Below are 18,809 nucleotides of genomic sequence, written 5' to 3'. Positions count from 1 at the left end.
TTTTTATATTATGTGCTAAAGGTGTCCCATCTTGCCCCGCATACTCTATGTGTGAAACGATTATATTATTATTTCACCTATCAACACAGGCAACAACATGTACCGTACCCACCCCCATATAAGGACATGATGTCGATGTTGGTTGTCATGGTAACCAACCTTCCAACTTATTATAATGCATTGGTAAGTTGGGGAAGTTGAAGCATTGAATTGGTATGGTTTTGACTACTCTTCTTGCCACTATTATAGAATCTTCCGGTACATTACCGATTAGGTTGGTATAAAGCATTAGAGATTGGTAGTTTAGGGGTTATTAGTTAGAAGGCTGGTGGTTGGTTGTTATGTTCAGTGGTTCACAGATAATGTTGAAAGAAAGTTCTTCACTAGCACTCCCTGCTTATTTATAGACATGTAAAACCTAATTTTAAACTAAATATTTGTAAAAAAATTATAACTTAAGTGTGTCAGAAAGTACATGAGGAATTGGAATAAGTTTGTTTTAGCGTTTGAAATAAAGTAACATAAAAAAAGTAAAAGACAGTAAAACAACATTATTGTAAAACTTATTGGTTCAAGAGCAAGACACCTAGCATGAAGTATTTAACTTCCGAGTAAAAGAACAATCAAGACACGCGTGGTATATACTTCATTATTATTAGTTGTAAGCTTTCATTACAGCCAATAGAAAGTCCACCAAACACAGAGGAAGTTATCATGTCTAGAAGAGAAAGTTTTGAAGCATCCATGTTTGCGTGTATAGATCAACTTATTAAGTATGGACAAGTTTAGTTTATTAGGATTTTATATTTTCTTTTACAAGAGTATTTTATTTGTTGCTTTTTTTCTTTTTTTTCTAAAAGGATTTTGTTGAGTTTGTTTCACAACAAAAGTGAAATAGTACGTCATAGAGACTGCAGTTAGCATTGGCAGTATACCACATATTTTATTGTATATCAACAGTTTTACATTGCAGATCAGTAGTGATTTTGTGGCATTATTACATAGCTTTAATAATGGTATAACAAACCACTTATACTATTAGCTAAGTTGTTTGTTATACTTAGTTAACTAAGTTGGGTTAACTTATTAAAATGCATTCCCAGCCCCATTCGCTGTGTGCTATGTGATTTCTATGGGCGACATGAAACAACTCCTGTTTATAATATTATGTACTTATAAAAATGCATCTTTATATTAAATTTAAAACATTCAATCAAAATGCTATCCCTACCTTAAATAGGTTGTTGGTAAATGATGTTTCTATGGATCCTCAGAAGAATGAATTTGAAAACAAACTTGTGGTTTCAATTCAAGAAATCTGGTTTCCTCTGGTTATGGTAGGTTTCGCCAGGGTTTGTATTTATTAATAAAGGTGTGCACGCTACTATTATAGTGATATATATGTTGTTTAGTTATGGTGGGTATGTGAATATGTGTTTGTTATCAGGACTCTTGCTTAGTGTAATTCAACACATGCCTTGTTTCAAGCCATACGTAGCATCAACATATATATTACTATAATTGATAAATGTCATGCAACCACAAAATCCACACCTAATTTACATTGCTTGTAAAATTCACGATATCTATACACAGGTAGAAATGAACTGCCAACGCAACCCCATAGTTTTATGGAACCTTTTCAATTCCCTTCATTCAATATTCCAACTTCATTCACAAAAAGTTAAAAACTTATGGGCTCTTGTTGGTGAGTTGATATGTTTTGTTCCACAAGGGTGAGGTCCTAAGGTATGCTATGGACGTGGGATTTAAACCAGAGTTCTATTCTATATGTGAGGTCCTACTGTGAGGCACGCCGTGGGACCTGGAATTTCGCCAGGGTTGGCCCATTACCCCAACATTGTATATGCACATTCTATTCTATATGGATGAGGTCCTCCAGTGAGGCACGCCATGAGACCTGAGATTTAGCGCAGAATTAACCTGTCACCCTAAATACAATAGCTGTGTTTTACAAATTGTCTTGGTTGTTAATATTTTAATTTATGTTTTTTGTTACTATATTTTGAAAAACAAACTAATATTAATATTATGCATGTCTTAGATAATTGTTGTGATTTGAAAGCATTGTGATCCTGTTGTATTGTATTTTCAGTTTCATCCGATTTACTCTTGTTAGCATTGAGGTTGAAGACACAAGTTGACGCAAATGAAAGGTAAGGTGTATTGTATATAAATGTGTGGGTGGTTGATTGGTTCGATTGCCTTTAGTACAAAGGGTACGGGTTTGAGGCTTGGTGCTGCTACAGTTGTCTAATGTATCCCTGGGCAAGACACCTAATAATGATTGTTTTAACTCAGTGGTTCTCAAGTGGTTCTCAATGGGTTGTCTAAATTGTAAGCCATGCAGAGAATTAAACACTAACAAAGTTACATACGTGGTAACTTGTAAGCGGGCACGAGGTGTATAAAACAGAACACCTATGTTATAATGACTGTCGTTGCCTCGCCATGCAAGGATAAATAAGTCACATTCATTCAAGTAAAAAACCTCAAATATTATTCCCCCACAGCCATCCCATGTTACACGACTCAATTTGCCGATTCATTTCAACAATATCCGTCACGTTTCTTCATCTAACGGAAAATTACGAAGAAATTTCGGAATCTGTTTTGCCACAGGGGATATCCAACTTATCAGGTAGTTTTTTGGGGTTGGAATTGTTTTATAGCTTCATTTTTTACGGCAATGAACTTTGTAATTTGTAAAAATAATGTAAATAATTTTCATTGACCTGACTTCAAAAATTTAGCTTGAAAAACTTTGTAAATGTACTATGAAACATATTGTGTATTTTAAAAGAAAACACACTACATTTTTTTATACCAGATGAGCTGCTAAAGGATAGTTTACATTAATATTTTATTGTGGACTTAAGTTTATTTTAATAAACTTTTAAACAACAACTTTATATCTTTTTACCAGGTCTACCATCGGAGCTACACCATCACCTACTATCGCCATCCAGTGGTAACATAGACATCAGCAAACAAGTTGCAACGATCGTTCTGCTTTCAATATTTGCTTGGAGTGGAAACTGGTAAGTTAGTATAGCTGTTACATTATGTATCAACCTGGTACATGGTACAACTGCTCATATTTATCTATGCCCTTGCTGTGGGACAACTTGCTTGCCTCTACCTCAGAGGGTGAGGGTTCAAGGCTGGATGCTGCTACTATTGTGGGCGTATCACGTATGTGACTTTGAGCGAGACATTTAACGACAATTGCTCCAACCCAGCGGCCACTAATTGGTTGTCCAAAAAGCAAAAATATTTTGTTTTAGTTATTAAACAGCTATAGGTATTTTTAAATTTTGATTATTTTATTGTGGTCTAAACTAAATTTAAAGTTATTACGTAAATTTGTGACTGCTACAACAAATAGATATCTTAGGTTAATTATTCATCCCAGCCCCACCCCCCACCCCACCCTACATAGTTGTACGACACAGTTGGCTGCACAAGGATCTTCGTTCCCAACATTTATCATCAAACTTATTTGCTTCCTTGCAATGGTAAGTTGCTATTATTCATTTACTGCATTATATTTTAATATTCAAACTCAAAATTTTTTCTCATAACTATTAAAGAAAATTTAAAAAATTATAATTTTAAGTTTTTTTTTAACACATTTCCGAAACATGTATGTTTCATTCACAAGCATGATATAACAACTGTTTTGTCTTTTTGTTTTTTCATACACTTGATATTTTGCACCACAATAAGATATTAATTATGTTTTTATTTCACTCAGGTTTGCAAAGAAGAAGACAAGATGACGGGTAGTGTGCTATTATATAAAACACTTGAAAATTAAGTTTACATTCACTATTTATGCAAGAATAAATATGGTGACTTCTTAAAAACTTTAAATGTTGTCCTTAAATAAGTAATGTAAGTGTTAACTTATAAGCACGAGGTTTATGGAACAGAACACCCGTGTTATAACGACTGTGGTTGCCCCGCTATCAGAGGGTAAATAAGTTACAAACGTGGTAACTTGTAAGCGAGCATGAGGTGTATGAAACAGAACACTTGAAATATAACGTTTGTTGCCCCTCAACGCAAGGATAAATATAGTGACACAACCTAATAACTCCCTCCCTCCCAGACCTTCCCCATTCTCTCATACACCACCTTGTGGAGACAAACACCATATATTTCCCCCACCCTACTTATGTGAGGGTGTTGTTACAGGAACCAGAGTCGCTTATCCCTAATGAGGTGAAATCACAAGTGGTATGTACAAGTTTCGTTGGAGTATTTGTTCCGCATACAATTAAATATCATGTAAAAAAAATCGCTATCAAAGTGAAATAAGTGTCTGATGCTACGAATTCGTAACAGACGAAAATCAAGTCCAACCAAGTTAATAAAAGAAATGTATTTTGCCCAAATGGCATATACAGTTTCTTATTTGAATAGAGGTTTAAACGCATAACGAAGCTTAGCTTTTAAAATGTGCAACTCGTGCCTTAAAAATGTGCAACTGACCCCACCATGTTCACCATTACTAACTTTGTAACCTTTCCGGATCTTTGTGATCACAACCCATGGATATGAAATTAATTTCACATTAAGTTATTAACCATATTAATTCTGTACAAAAAACAGGTAACGCAATGGATATCAAGTATAGATGAACCATACACTGATTCCCCTGCCTTACTTATATTGTCCGATCTTATTCAAGCTAACTCACAAGTTGCACAACTTATTGCTGTGAGTCCTAACTTGAATAAATTAAATTTTAAGTTGACACAGATGAAATTATTTTCAGTGTTTAAGTGTTTTAATAATGGGGTGTTACATCACTTTTGGTCACGTGCCTTTGGCATTTCATCCCATCGAATAGTTCTATTGAAAACAAGACATTTTTCCTGAAAAATAAATCTTACACTGTATAGAGAATTGACCAACTTCATGGTTTTCTTACAAAATGTTAAAATAACAAAAGCAACTTAATTTTTGTTGAACATTTTTAAAGCTACACACTTAAATTAGCGCTTTGTTTAATATAATCTCGTAACTCATAAGAATGTTTATTGTGATGTCATAACTTATAATACTGCCTATTATGATGTCAATGTTTTATATGATTCCAGAACACCTTGCTCCATTCAACCAACCAATCACAATCCAGCAAACTTTTTTTTATTTTAAACCAAGCCATTATGACATCATCATCACAAACAGAGGATAGTGATGACTCACAATCAAGCATTGTTACATGGATAATGGATATTGTACCAAACATAGTGGACGCTTATTTAAACTGGGAGTTCATTAAGCAAGGTGCTTAACATTACAACCAATAAGTTAGATTTGTTTCACAGGATTGTGTGTCTAACTATCCCTGCCTTCCCTTCATAAAACTTTGCTGATAACAAGGGTGCGTGACTTTTATTACAGGAGGGCCAGGTATAAATTACATGCGGTTATCTCCTTGCACAAATATGAAATATGGGATTTAATTTCTGAGGAAAATTGGGATATAAATTTTTTGCCACACCAAATAATTTCAGTCAAAATAAGCAGCCGGCTCCGAAGGTCACAGGTTGCACACCTCTGGCTTAGAAGAACAATCAACAAACCTGGGATGGCAGGTCGACATTGGTTGCATGGATGACATTTAAGCACACTGAGTGTTGGGGTAATAAACCAAATCTGACCCTAATTTCTTAACAAGCACCTCACCCATATAGAATGGTGTGAAGGAATTTTCTGGGGTAGCACTGCCCACCTTAACACCCCTACATTTACCAAAGCTCGGTGCCTAACCAACCCCCCTCCATACAGCATCACCTTCCACCACCCACTTATTGATGAAACTTCTCCATCTGCTTCTTCCTCATCAACCTCCTTTAACTGACCATAAGATTGTGAGGAAAGGTGGGAACCAGCAATATAATATTAACATTTATTAGTTTATAACATTATTTTTAAATTGTTTAAATTTGAGACACTTTAAATCGAAGAACAATTTAACAGTTTTATGGCCTAAATCCCAGGTCCCCTAGCGTGCCTTACTGTAGGACCTTACCCATATAGAATAGAATGTGCATATACAATGTTGGGGTAATGGGCCAACTCTGGCCTAAATCCCAGGTCCCATAGCATGCCTCACTGTAGGACCTCACCCATATATAATAGAATGTGCATATACAATGTTGGGGTAATGGGCCAACTCTGGTCTAAATCCCAGGTCCCATAGCATGCCTCACTGTAGGACCTCACCCATATAGAATAGAATGTGCATATACAATGTTGGGGTAATGGACCAACTGTGGCTTAAATCCCAGGTTCCATGGCGTGCCTCACTGTAGGACCTCACCCATATAGAGTAGAATGTGCATATACAATGTTGGGGTAATGGGTCAACTCTGGGCCTCACCCAAATATAATAGAAATATAAATAACTGCCAATTGTTTAATTATTGCAGCTGTATCCATCGTTGTTAATGCTGTCCAATCAACTGATGATGTCATTGATGACATCATAATACACAATGTTCTGGATTTGTTAAACGTTTTGATCCAGGACAAATCAGTTACAAGTAGATATCATGTTGTAATTTGGGTGAAAAGTTTTTGAGTAATTATTATTTTTTTTTTTGATTTTGACAAGACAAATCAATAATAATTAAAATTTTTACTAAATTGTTATAGCGATAAAATAATTTATTCAAATTTAAAACCACATTATGACATCACAGAGTGGAATATCATTGTTTCAAATCCGGAATTAATGGAGGTTTTTCATTCGCTGATTCATCGACCAATCACAAGCCAGGGATCGAGTCATGTGACCAGTGGTGCGATTGCATTGCTTTCTACCATGATGACAATTCATGGGAAGGTACCATATATTTTATATGGTTGGTTGTAGTGCGGTGGGTATAGGTTCGATGGTGCTACCATTGTGGGCGTATGTGTCCTTGGGCAAGACACTTAACGACAATTGATCCAACCCAGTGGTCACTAATGGGTTGTTCAAATTGTCATCCATACTTAAAAAACAAATGTCGGTAGCATTTTGGTATTATTAAGATATAACTATGTTTATCTTTCACAGGTAAACAAACCAATACCAATAGAGGTCCCTCAACTACTGGTAATGATTCGGGGGAATACCCATAATGCATTACAAGGTGTGTAATAAAGTTAAATAATTTAATGCGAAACAAATATCAAACAATTCTTCAAAAATATATAAATTGCTTATCTGGTATAGAAAGTTATTATATCCTGATGTCATTTTATTATACCAACATTACGGTGCCATTCGACAACACTTCATTACTTTATATCAAGGTTCTTATACACTACAAATTTGTATCTAATACTATTACATTTCCATGGGAACGGAATAGATTTAAAATTAGATTCCATCTTATGTATTACATTATGCCTAAATAACAACAGAATACGAAACAGCATTATTTAAACACAGCTTCTGCTTTTCTTCTCTGGACCGAAATATTTCGCTTCAACCTTCAATCCGATTTCATCTCTCTATCTCCACCTAGTGAGCCGAGGAAGAATCTTCTCGACCACTCAAGCGCGAAGCTGTATCCACTCAACCATAGAATATTCCGTGAGGTTTGGATTCTTGGTTTGAACTCGACAGCTAAGGTTGGTTGTTGTGTTTTGAATGAAACATGTATGATACAAATACATATATATGCTGAAACTGTACTGGCGTTGGTGTGTGAGTTTATTGAACGAATGCAACTTATTTATCCTTGCATAGCGGGGCAACAACAGTCTAATAATACGGCTGTTCTATTTCATACACCTCATGCCCGCTGACCACTGGGTTGGAGCAATTATTGTTAAGTATTTTGCCCAAGGCCACATACACCTAAGATGGTAGCAGCGATTGAGCCTTGAACTCATTACCTCTGGGTTAGAGGCAGGCGCGCTAACCACTTTGCCGGAATATGCGAGTAATTACCCTGTGTTTGGTTTAAGGTCATTTTAAAGTTGATAGAACAAGTTAGTAGGCAGTCAAGGGCAACTCAGGTTCAAAGCAAGGTTTTTAAACAGTGCCAAGTGATATCCAAAGAAGCCACCATATATGTTGCGTAGTAATTATCCATGTTATAACTTTATTTATTTGCTGCGCAAGGATAAACAATGTGATGATGATTAAACAGATAACTTCTACATTGCCAAGCTATTTTAGTAATTGACATTATAAATGTCAAGGAGTGACACAAGGTGTATGAAACCACCATGTACAATAAACCACCCGTTTCAAGTTTTTCCACACAGATAACGCCAAGCTACTGTAACACAATATATAGTAGGGTGGGGCAAGATGGGACACCTTTTCATTTCATTTTCTCTTCTCATTTAGTAGTAAACAAAGAAAATAATGGAAATATAAAACTATACGCCCACGACTCCCGTATAAACCGTTGTTAATTGTTTAAAACACGATCAGAATATTTGGATATTATGTGCTAAAGGTGTCACATCTTCCCATCCTACTATATATGTTATACTTATATACAATAGCTTCCCCCTCAGCCACAACAACAACTAAAACTCAACTCCATGCGCTGTATACTTGCCATGATGACGTTTGTTCGTGACGTCATGTGTGACGTCAGTTGGTTTGAGCAATTAGTGACGTCACCGTGGCTTTCATTGTCGCTTGATATGAATCAGAATGAGGATAGTGACGTCACAGAAGTGTGTCGCGCTGTTGAAACGTTACGTCATCAACAAACCACGTGACAACAATCGCGAATTTCAGATTTGATTATGACGTATGAAAGGTCGTTTGTTTTTATTTTCTGTTGTTTTGTTTCTTTTGAGTTTTTTTTCGGTTTGCTTGTGATAAACCTAACGTTGTTTAAATGCGATAATGATCCAACTCAGCACTTCACCCATATGGTATAGTAGGATGGGGGAAGATGGCACACCTTTTCAATCTATTTTCTCTTCCAATTTGGTAGTAAACAAACATTTAACGATTTTTTATGAAACTTTATCCTCACGGCTCCCACAGATCGTTGTTAATTGTTTAAAACACAATCAGGATATTTGGTTATTATGTGTCAAAGGTGTCCCATCTTCCCCCACCCTACTTTATAGAAACGTTAAAAATGTCGCGGATTTTAAACAGATTCCCTGACTTTGTTATTTGAACTATTATTGCTGTTTAAAACATACCATGAAAAGCATACAAGGCTGGTTTTTACCCAAGTTTATAGTTTAAACCCAGATTGATATAAACCTAATTGTTGTTTAATTAACCTATGGTCATAAAAAACTTACGAATTAAATGAATTACCCAAACTCTTTTAAATATTGACACTTAGAATTTTGATTTTGTCTCTCATCTATAATTGCACCTACTACAAGATAACTCAGTAATTACCTAAACACGTCCAAATCATTACACCTACTGTCTTTATTACCCTAATATGAAATAACTCGGTAATGACTGATTAGTAGGAAATGTTGGTTGGTTTTACCCGGTGAAGATTGGACCACACCTGTGTTCAATGATCATAAGATGGCTTTGTATCTTGTTTTGTGTTGGTAACGCGTCTAATAAATGTGTTTTGTCACCGTGTTTAAGTTTGCCGCGTCTTCCGTTCGCCGTGCCCTCCCACGTGAAGCGTACGGACCAATTCAAGCGAGACATTGTGATTTAGGAGAAGCTCACACAGTGAAGAAAGAAAAGATTATAAGACAGTGGGTTAGAGGTGAGAGGGCTATGGTATGATTTTGTATTATTTGGCCAAGGTGTGCTCGCCCCCGCAATACCGCGGTTGGTTAAATGGAAGTTATGTTTACTTATTTTTCACAAAGAACAGTCATGACTTGCAAAAAGTCAACTGTGGTTTGGTTTTTAACCACAAAGTATCCGAATTATTAACCGTGTTTTTCCGTTTTTAAAAAATCGCTTATTTTCTTATGTTAAAAAATTGTTAACAAGAAAAAATATTTTTACGAAACTTTTGCTGTATTATTGTCCTCCTGGGTTAACAAGGGAACTGTGGCCCAAATACTGTTCACATCGTCACTATAGGTGTACGATTAACATTGTTTAATCGTGTAGAATGAAACTGTTTCACTGAAGCTTTATTACAGTTAGCCTGTTTACATCATTTATAACATGGACCGCGCCTTTATAGCCGCTACCATTGTGGGCGTATGTGGTCTTATTGGTCAAAACACTTAACAGCAATTACTCCAACCCAGTGGTCACTAATGTGTCGTCCAATTTGTCGCTCATACAAAAAAAAACTACCACCCACAAGTTACTTACGTGGTAACTTGTAAGCTGGCACGAGGTGTATGAAACAGAACACTCGTATTATAACAACTGTCGTTTCCTCGCCATGTGAGGATAAATAAGTTACATACGTGGTAACTTGTGAGTGGGCACGAGGTGTATGAAACAGAACATCATTATTGTAACGACTGTCGTTGCACCACCGCGTGAGGATGAATAAGTTATATTTAATCATTGTTTGGTATATATATACCCGCACCCACCTACAGCACACATGTGTCTCACAAAACCAAGATTGCCAAGCGCTGCGTTCACGCTATTTTAGCTTCCTTCCGTCTCAAAGCCTATACCGCGTAATGTCAACAGCGCTTTTGAAGCTAGCTTTAGCTTTAAATATTTTCTTTACGTTGCCCTGGCAACTACGTTCGGTCGTTTGGTCAATTCATCACGTTAGCGTTTGTATTCATACGATGGATGATGGATAACGACAAAGGTCCAGAGCGTGATTTTGCAAATATTGCGCAAGGACGTGTTATGTTCGGCCTTGTTGCTGCCTTCCATATTTTTTTCTCTAAAATATTGTTAATAACACCTAATTCCCATTGCGCACAATGCATGGTAACTTCGATAGCTTTGATAGTTTGTAAATATTGTATAAGGCCGTGTTTCTCTTCGGATTTAATGTAACGTTACACAAATAGAATTTTTATTGAAAGGCTGGCAATAACACCCCTGTCATATCGAATACGTGTTACAAATTATTGGCTTTTTTCTAAAAGGCTGTTTATAACACCCGTGCCACATTGCACCATGTATGTTGACTGCATACACTTTATGACAGCGCTTATGAGCACCTAGGTTAAACTTACAATACCTTGGGGTAAGAAGGATACCGTTAGAACAAAATTCCCATGTTTCCCGGCCGTGCGTCGAATCCAAAATGTTTAAACAATTAGGAATGCTTTTTCAACTCTATGAGCATCAGATGAGGGTTAGATTCGCGGGTATTTGTATAACTAAACACACGTATAAGTGATTTTATGCCAAATGTGTACAACCCGTAAGAAATCACCGGGTTGATGCAAAGACACATGTTCACAATGGTAGCAGCGTCGAGCTTTGAACCCTTTCTATTTGGTTCATTTACTTGTATGATTAAGTCACTCAAATTACTTTGACGCCTAATTTGATAACGTATAAGTGACCACCAGGTTGGAGCAATAGCCGTTAGGTGCGTTATATACCTAAACACACATATCCACAAACACAGAGAAATAACTCTATTATTGAGCTGTTTCCATTAAAGGACTTCAAATTTGAACAGTGACCTAAAAACCACATTCATATTTTTACGCGGTAAACTTTCCACAAATACTTAATGTTTATTCAGTGAAACGGACATGACTACGGTCACCTGATGCCAACAAAAGGCATATTGTCCCCAACCCTCTCCTCACGAGATCTATAACCACACAATGTAATGTTAGTGCGGAAGGCTAGGTCTTGTGAGCATGCGTTTTTTTCCATGGCTCTTTTCTCCTTATGTGGCTATATATATAACGTGCTGCAGTCCCGGAGTTTGAACAGGTTTACAAATCCTTTACGAGTTTGCGGATTTTTATAGCGTGGGTTAAGATAAAGGATCGTAATTTTATATTTATTTTATGGGTTTATTATAAAGTGTATTGACTGTATATAAACAGATTTCTATTTTTTCACTCTAAGTGTTTATACACAATGCGTGCTTGCAGCAATATAATTTTAAAAACTTTTAAAAACCGGGTTTAAAAAATGACTTAATATTGCCATAATTATTATCATTTTTCTGATTATTTTTGCTTAGTTTTAGGGTAATATGGCAGCCACAACAGCAAAAAGTGATGTTTCGAAAGATAATCAGCGCTTTGTATAATTAAATTTCTACAGCTTTATGCCTTTATCTTAATATTAGTAAATCTATACCAGAGTTTTGGTGCTGTAATAAATTCCGGGTGTTCGACTATTTATTGGTCTTATTTTTAGGTAAATTTTCTAAAAGATGAAATATTTCGTAGCGTTTTCACTGTTGCTGGCTGTTGCCAGAGCCCAGAACGTGGCTACAGGTTGGTATTAGTTTCAAACATCTATGATATAGTATCGTATTCTGTAAGATGGGACCTTTGGCAGCACATAATATCTAAATATCCTGATCGTGTTTTAAACGATTAACATCGGTTTATTGGGAGTCGTAAGTATACGGTTTTATTATTAATTAAATGTTTTTGTTTACTACCAAATGGGACGAGACAATAGTATAAAATGTGTTCCATCTTGCCCCACCCTACTCTATTTAAAAAAAATTAATTCGACACAGGACCGACATGTATTTCTGGATTGACCGGCGTCGGCGATGCCGTTCCAACAACGACAGTGGTTTGTCAACCAGACGAACTTTGTTCAACATTCTATGGGACAGTTATGATCAGTAAGTTCCTGTATTGTTGATTGCTAATGTAAGTGGGTTGAGAGCCGGGGGTAGAATCTTGCAAAACACTTAGCGGCAATTGCTTCAACCCAGTGGTCACTAATGATGGGATGTTCAAATTTTAAGCCAGCAGACTTAAAAGATGAAAATAATCACCTACAAAGTAACATACTTGGTAACTCGTAAGCTGGCACGAGGTGTTAATTCCGTGTGATAACGACTGTCGTTTTCCAGTCACGCGAGGATAAAGCAAGTTACATTCATTCATTACATTCATACACTCGGATTGGTGTACATCCCAGGCCCCCGTTTTAGCAATTATTAAAAACAGCGAAAATTTTGTTACTATTGTTTCCAATTAACTACTGTATCCTAATAAAACACAATATTCTACTTCCAGACGGATCCGAAATGAGCGGAGCCATGAGCGGGTGCGTGAAAGCGATCGCTTGCGGTAACTGGGATTGTTCAACACCAGAAGGGCTACAAGCAATCAATGACAACTCCCCTGATCTGCTGGTCACTTCATGCAGCGGGTTCAAGTGCTGTGTCGGGGACAACTGCAATGTTCCTTACCAAAGTAAATGTTTATATTTTGTTACTTCTGCTGCCGGGCATAATGTAATGTTAACTTTCGGCCATTCTAATATAAAAATGTAATTTTTATTCAAACGTTTTGTCTGCCATTCTGTAAGACTTTGTCAGCCTATATTAAAAATTTAAAATCCATAGCGTGTTATAAAAACGGTGGTTTAGATTTTTAAATCCTTGTTTGCTGTTTCTAATTAATTTAATAATCTTCGCAATCGCATTCAAATATGCCTAAATTTTATTTATTTTAATGTTTCGTTAATAGGGACTGTTAGAGTGCGAGTGTGTGGTTTATAATCTAGTTTTAATAGCGGTTGAAACATTTGCAAATGTTTGGATTCACTGGTAAGCGATTCAAATGAGTATCGGCAAATCTTGTCCCCATTAAATAAAAAAATAAAAATCTAGTTGCTTCAACCGTTGTGACTTTAACGGGTATTTCCCTTATAATCTCGCGCGCAAAGTTGCGAACACGTTTTCACTTTTTGCTATTTTCCAAAATTTGAACCGAAAAAATCCAGCGCGCTGACGGTAATTTAATATATTTACCATCAAATCTTTATAGAAACTGGCCCAACATGTTTCGCTGGTATCACCGGAGAAGGCGACATGTCACCGGCACTTATCAAGGTCTCATGCAAACCAACCGAAGTTTGCGTCAACTTCTACGGAAGAATGGACATAAGTAAGTCAATTACAGTCTGTATTGTTTAAACAAATACCTGTGCGACCTTACCCCAGCGTAAACGCATTTAACAGCGCTTTCCATTTTCCAAAGCTTTTTTATTTTTCTATAAGATCCAAGAAATAATTTTGTATGTTTAACAAAAAACACCAACTCACAATATGACTTTCCACAGACGGCACCAACTCTGCAGGAGCTATGTCCGGTTGCATCAACATGATGGCTTGTGGGGCTTTTGATTGCTCAACACCTGAGGCCATCGCTTCCATGCGTAACGAATCTGGTCTTAATGTTACATCATGTGACAGCTACCAGTGCTGCCATAGTGAAGGCTGCAATGTACCATACCAAGGTTGGTAATGTAGTTGCGCAACACGGCCTAACTATTATATTAACTCACAAAGTTACAAACATGGTAACTCGTAACTTGGCATGTGGTGTATGAAACAGAACACCTATGTTATATGGACTGTTATTGCCCCACCATGCGAGGATAAATAAGTTACATATGTGGTAACTTGTAAGTGGTCACGAGTTGTATGAAACAGAACACCCGTGTTATAACGACTGTCGTTGCCCCGCTATGCCAGGATAATTAAGTTACATACATGGTAACTTGTTAGCGGGCACGAGGTATATAAAACAGAACACATGTGTTATAACAACTGTTCTTTTCCGGCCCTGTGAAGATAAAGCAAGTTACATTCATTCATTCTTTCATACTATCCCATGCTGCCACCAAGCTTATAGGTTCTCATGTTTGGTATACCTGCTTGTTGCTTCTTTTTGAACAATACCAAATATTCAAGCCCACTATTGCCCACACATACATCATTTTCATAAATATACATCATCTGATTCATCTCCATAAATAAAATTGTAAAGCTAACATAGTCGTGCAACCCTCAGCCCTGGAGAGTCATGTCAACATTCTGTAATTATCAACACACCAAGATCGTGATGCCACCTTTTGCTTAGACTTTGTTCCAAGCACTACAAGTTGTTTTTGTTTTTTACCAAACCCTACAATGTTCACTTTGTGATATAAACTAAAATGCACAAAGTTTTGTAGAAGCCTTTTTCCTCCATAGTATGATGATAAATAACAATTAAATATTATTTTAGTGAGTGTATATGCACGTATATATATATAACCTAAATCTACCTGAGCTTTTCTTATAATTGAATGTAAAGGTAACTTTGTGTTTATTCCCAGGTCCATTATGTTACGAGGGACTTGCCGATGAAACTGTCGGCCAAGTTCAATCAAAACGTTGCAAATTTGGGGAATCCTGTTCGACTTATTATGTTTCTGGAACTTTCCGTAAGTTGTTGTTAAACAATTGAGCCATTTTAGAAACAATTTCTTAACATCATGTTATCTTTGTGGGTGAGATCCTACAGCGAGGCAAGCCATGGGACCCGGGATTTATGCCAGAGTTGGACCATTACCCATAGTTGTTAGACTTTAAACAAACTTTAGTTTTGTGCCTCCCTGAAACTTTTGGCCGCCACTATTTTATATATACATATATTGTAATATTCAATAAAGAAACATAATTCACCAAACATACACAGAGGGAGCTGAGAAAAAGGGTGCTTTGATGGGATGCACTGATACCAATGTATGTGGTTTGAACTGCTCAGACCCAGCATTCACTGATGGTCTTCGGAATGAACTTAATGGAACCGGTATCGTTGTTTCATCATGCAGTGAACTGAGATGTTGTAATAATGGGGAACTCTGCAATGTTCCAGTGCTTAATGGTAAGCAATGCATTGTATTCTATACGGGTGAGGTCCTACAGCATTATATGCCAAGCGACCTACGATTTATGCTAATATTGTCCCCAACTTAGTTACAATACTTGTTACCAAACATTCCTATCTTTCCACAGGCCCATCATGCCCAGTTATCGCTGACAACGGTAAGTGAATGTAGTTTTAGATTTGTATTTACTGCATGAAATAAACCGAGTTATTATAACTAATTATATAACAGTCAACATTAGGTGTTAAAGTGACCACACACACTCGTGTTTTTCATCAATAAGTTACTTGGCTAGTAACTTGTAAATTGGAACAAGGTGTATGAACAGAACAACGATGTTATTCCCACTAGTTATAACAGTATAACGATAAATTTACCGTTTTCACTTTCAAATTTTTAGATCTCCCACTGTACCCTCAATGCACAGTACGTACTGCATATGAGAAGGCTTCCAAATGCATGTCAATGTTCCTCAAGCATGCTCCATTTACGAGCCAAGGCATGTGCCAGTAAGTACAACTAATACTTTAAACAAATTTGGGTTAACAGTGCACATACTATGTGTTTTCTATTCTATATAAGTAACGTCCTATGTCTTACCACGCTAGGAGTTCTTAAAAATTGGGACAGAGTTAGTTCAATACCCCTTTACCCCATTAAATATTCTGTTCCATTCTTTGTGGGTAAGGTCCTACAACTTGGTATTTGTATTTTGGCCAGAGTTTCCCAATTATAACATATATACCTATGATATGTAGTCTTACAAACATTACTTCTTCACCACAGAACAAAAGTTCGTAGCCGCAGCTCACTGTATGGCTGAAGTAATGACAACCTGCCAACAAGGATTCTGTAATAGTTTCTTTGCTTTCATCCCAGGAGCAAACAGCATGATTGAGGTTTGTGGTTCAAATATAGTTTGCTGAATGTTACTGTAAATTCATTACCCCGCTTTGCTACTGTATATATCTGTAACCACTAACCAAATGGTACAGGCTTGATACTGTTACCATTTTGGGCTGGTCATTACCTTGAAACCAACACCTTACTGAGCTACTAAACACCTAATATGCTTTTCACCAGTGGCTGACAAACCCAAAATAATTGGGAAGACAAAACCAGTTTATTGCTTCTTCACTGGGACCGGCAGAGTGGTTAGCGCGCCTGCTTCTAAAGTTAAAAATAATAACCTGCATAGTTACATACATGGTGTATGAAAGACAACACCCGTGTTATAACAACTCTTGTTGCCCCGCCATGCAAAGATGAATAAGTTACATATGTGGTAACTTGTAAGCGAGCACGAGGTGTATATGAAACAGAACACCTGTGTTATAACGACTGTTGTTGCCCCGCCATGCAAGGATAAATAAGTTACTTACGTGGTAACTTGTAAGCGAGCACGAGGTGTATGAAACAAAACACCCGTGTTATAACGACCGTCGTTGCCCCGCCATGCAAGGATAAATAAGTTAGACTCATTATTTGAAATCACAATCCCACAGATGATGGCGAGTGGTCTGCTTGCCAGTAGTGGTGACATCGCTACCAAAGTATGCAGTGGTGAATCCATGTCCGACATGATGTCCGGTATGATGGATATGACTGGCATGAATGGTGTGTGTGAAGCTTCATTGATGACTGATGTCAAACAATGGATGAAGGTTTTGGAACAAAAACATAAAGAAGCAAAGACACATGAAGATATTTGCAGGTGAATATCGAACTAGTGGTTTCACTTTCAAGAATGATCACTGTAGGGTGTTGCCGCCAAATAACAAACCTATTTCTTTATAACAGTTTAATTTCTTGGTACAATTACTGTATCTAATGAACTGAAATTAATAAAAATTTGCAAAATTCGAAATGCTTTTTATTTTATTCTGCATGGGTGATTTCTAAAATAAAGGCTATAGTTGGCCCATTACCACAACACCCAATGTGCTACAAGACATTAGTGACCACTGGGTTGAAGAAACGTGCACTAAACAAGCAAGGGCCTAAACATCAAACTGCAGCTGATTTATCTTTTCTTACAACTAATTAAACGCCACCCCCCGCAGCTCAACTGAACAATACTTCTCCTTGTTGATCAATGGATTGAAGACTCGTTGCAACGTAGAGAAGGTCCGTGACTTCCTGCCCCAGCAACCCATGTTGGCTGATTACCTCATCAAGTTATCAAATATCATTGTTGAGTTGATCTCTAACGACCAAGTTCCTGGTTGCGAAGGTATGTGTGGTGTTGTCGTTGTGGTGCAATTGTCCTGCTTTAACTAATAGGTTATGGGTTCAAGGCTTGTTGCTGTCACCAAGGCTTGTTGCTGTTCAAGGCTTGTTGCTATTATGAGTTCAAGGCTTGTTGTTACGGGGCGATCGTGTCCTTCGGAAAGACAACTAACAGCAATAACCCTGTAGTCACTAATGCTAGCGGCGTCTAAATAGAACTTCTATTTTATAATGACTGTTGTTGCCCTGTCACATGAGGGTGAATAAGTTAAATTTATTTATTCATGTATTATGTATGTTGTTGTTGCCACGTATATTATACATGTAAACTGTATCTTCTGGAAATTGTTTGTTTTATGATCTTAAGGAACGTACTACAGCGAGACTATATCAGAGCGTGAAAATAGTGAATAAACCCCCTTTATAAATTGTTTGCACACTTTTACCTCAGGTCCCAAATGTATTGTTGGCATCACAAAGAAAGGGGAACCAGCCCCATCTAAGGTGGTGGAATGTCGTTACAATGAAGTTTGCAGCACAATGTATGGAACACTTGATATGAGTAAGTTTACACTCATAGTTGTCAAACATAGGGAACCTCATTGATTAATGTGGTGAATGCAATATACTTTGGCTCTGCTTGTTGGTATAGACACCTAACAGCAGGGTAAAATCTGGGGTGACATTGTTAAAATACAGTTACACTCATAGTTGTCAAGCATAGGGAACCTCATTGATTAATGTGGTGAATGCAATATACTTTGGCTCTGTTTGTTTGTATAGACACCTA

At 36.9% G+C, this 18,809-nt stretch overlaps 2 protein-coding genes and 1 non-coding gene across 10 annotated transcripts in view; 2 read left to right on the top strand and 1 right to left on the bottom strand.

Annotated features, from left to right (window-relative positions):
• The first annotated feature begins 89 nt into the window (after positions 1-89).
• LOC108950390 lies at positions 90-12,368 on the top strand. 8 transcript variants are annotated; one of them, XM_026838971.1, is made up of 18 exons: positions 90-183; positions 1,241-1,337; positions 1,597-1,708; positions 2,117-2,177; positions 2,535-2,662; positions 2,948-3,062; positions 3,437-3,539; positions 3,779-3,806; positions 4,136-4,263; positions 4,639-4,746; positions 5,130-5,319; positions 5,824-5,916; positions 6,468-6,581; positions 6,741-6,883; positions 7,100-7,175; positions 7,478-7,659; positions 8,560-8,810; positions 9,620-9,746. In XM_026838971.1, the coding sequence occupies exons 1-17, from the start codon at positions 176-178 to the stop codon at positions 8,767-8,769; spliced, it is 1,896 nt and encodes a 631-aa protein (XP_026694772.1). In that variant the 5' UTR covers positions 90-175; the 3' UTR covers positions 8,770-8,810; positions 9,620-9,746. The 8 variants fall into 8 exon arrangements, with proteins under 8 accessions (XP_026694772.1, XP_026694778.1, XP_026694776.1 ...); XM_026838977.1 differs by lacking the exons at positions 8,560-8,810; positions 9,620-9,746 and adding an exon at positions 12,302-12,368 and having other exon boundaries at positions 7,554-7,659; XM_026838975.1 differs by lacking the exons at positions 8,560-8,810; positions 9,620-9,746 and adding an exon at positions 11,670-11,778 and having other exon boundaries at positions 7,554-7,659.
• On the bottom strand, positions 2,950-2,995 carry mir4175 (microRNA 4175). The gene has a single exon (NR_034571.1). It is a non-coding gene; the product is annotated as a microRNA 4175 (primary transcript).
• A 1,605-nt stretch (positions 12,369-13,973) lies between the features above and the next one.
• Positions 13,974-18,809, top strand: part of zf(c2h2)-47 (zinc finger (C2H2)-47) — an 11,147-nt gene continuing 6,311 nt past the window's right edge. The window contains exons 1-10 of the mRNA XM_002123743.1: positions 13,974-14,019; positions 14,195-14,371; positions 15,236-15,343; positions 15,598-15,786; positions 15,918-15,947; positions 16,191-16,299; positions 16,577-16,689; positions 17,296-17,504; positions 17,854-18,023; positions 18,471-18,581. Coding sequence (XP_002123779.1) covers positions 15,754-15,786; positions 15,918-15,947; positions 16,191-16,299; positions 16,577-16,689; positions 17,296-17,504; positions 17,854-18,023; positions 18,471-18,581 — 775 coding nt within the window. The 5' untranslated portion in view covers positions 13,974-14,019; positions 14,195-14,371; positions 15,236-15,343; positions 15,598-15,753. The remainder of the gene's footprint in view (positions 14,020-14,194; positions 14,372-15,235; positions 15,344-15,597; positions 15,787-15,917; positions 15,948-16,190; positions 16,300-16,576; positions 16,690-17,295; positions 17,505-17,853; positions 18,024-18,470; positions 18,582-18,809) is intronic.

This window comes from Ciona intestinalis, unplaced genomic scaffold, assembly GCF_000224145.3.
Source record: "Ciona intestinalis unplaced genomic scaffold, KH HT000134.2, whole genome shotgun sequence".
In the NCBI taxonomy this organism is placed as follows: Eukaryota; Metazoa; Chordata; class Ascidiacea; order Phlebobranchia; family Cionidae; genus Ciona; species Ciona intestinalis.
Note: the sequence above shows the minus strand (reverse complement) of the source record. Positions and strands in the feature narration are given on the sequence as shown.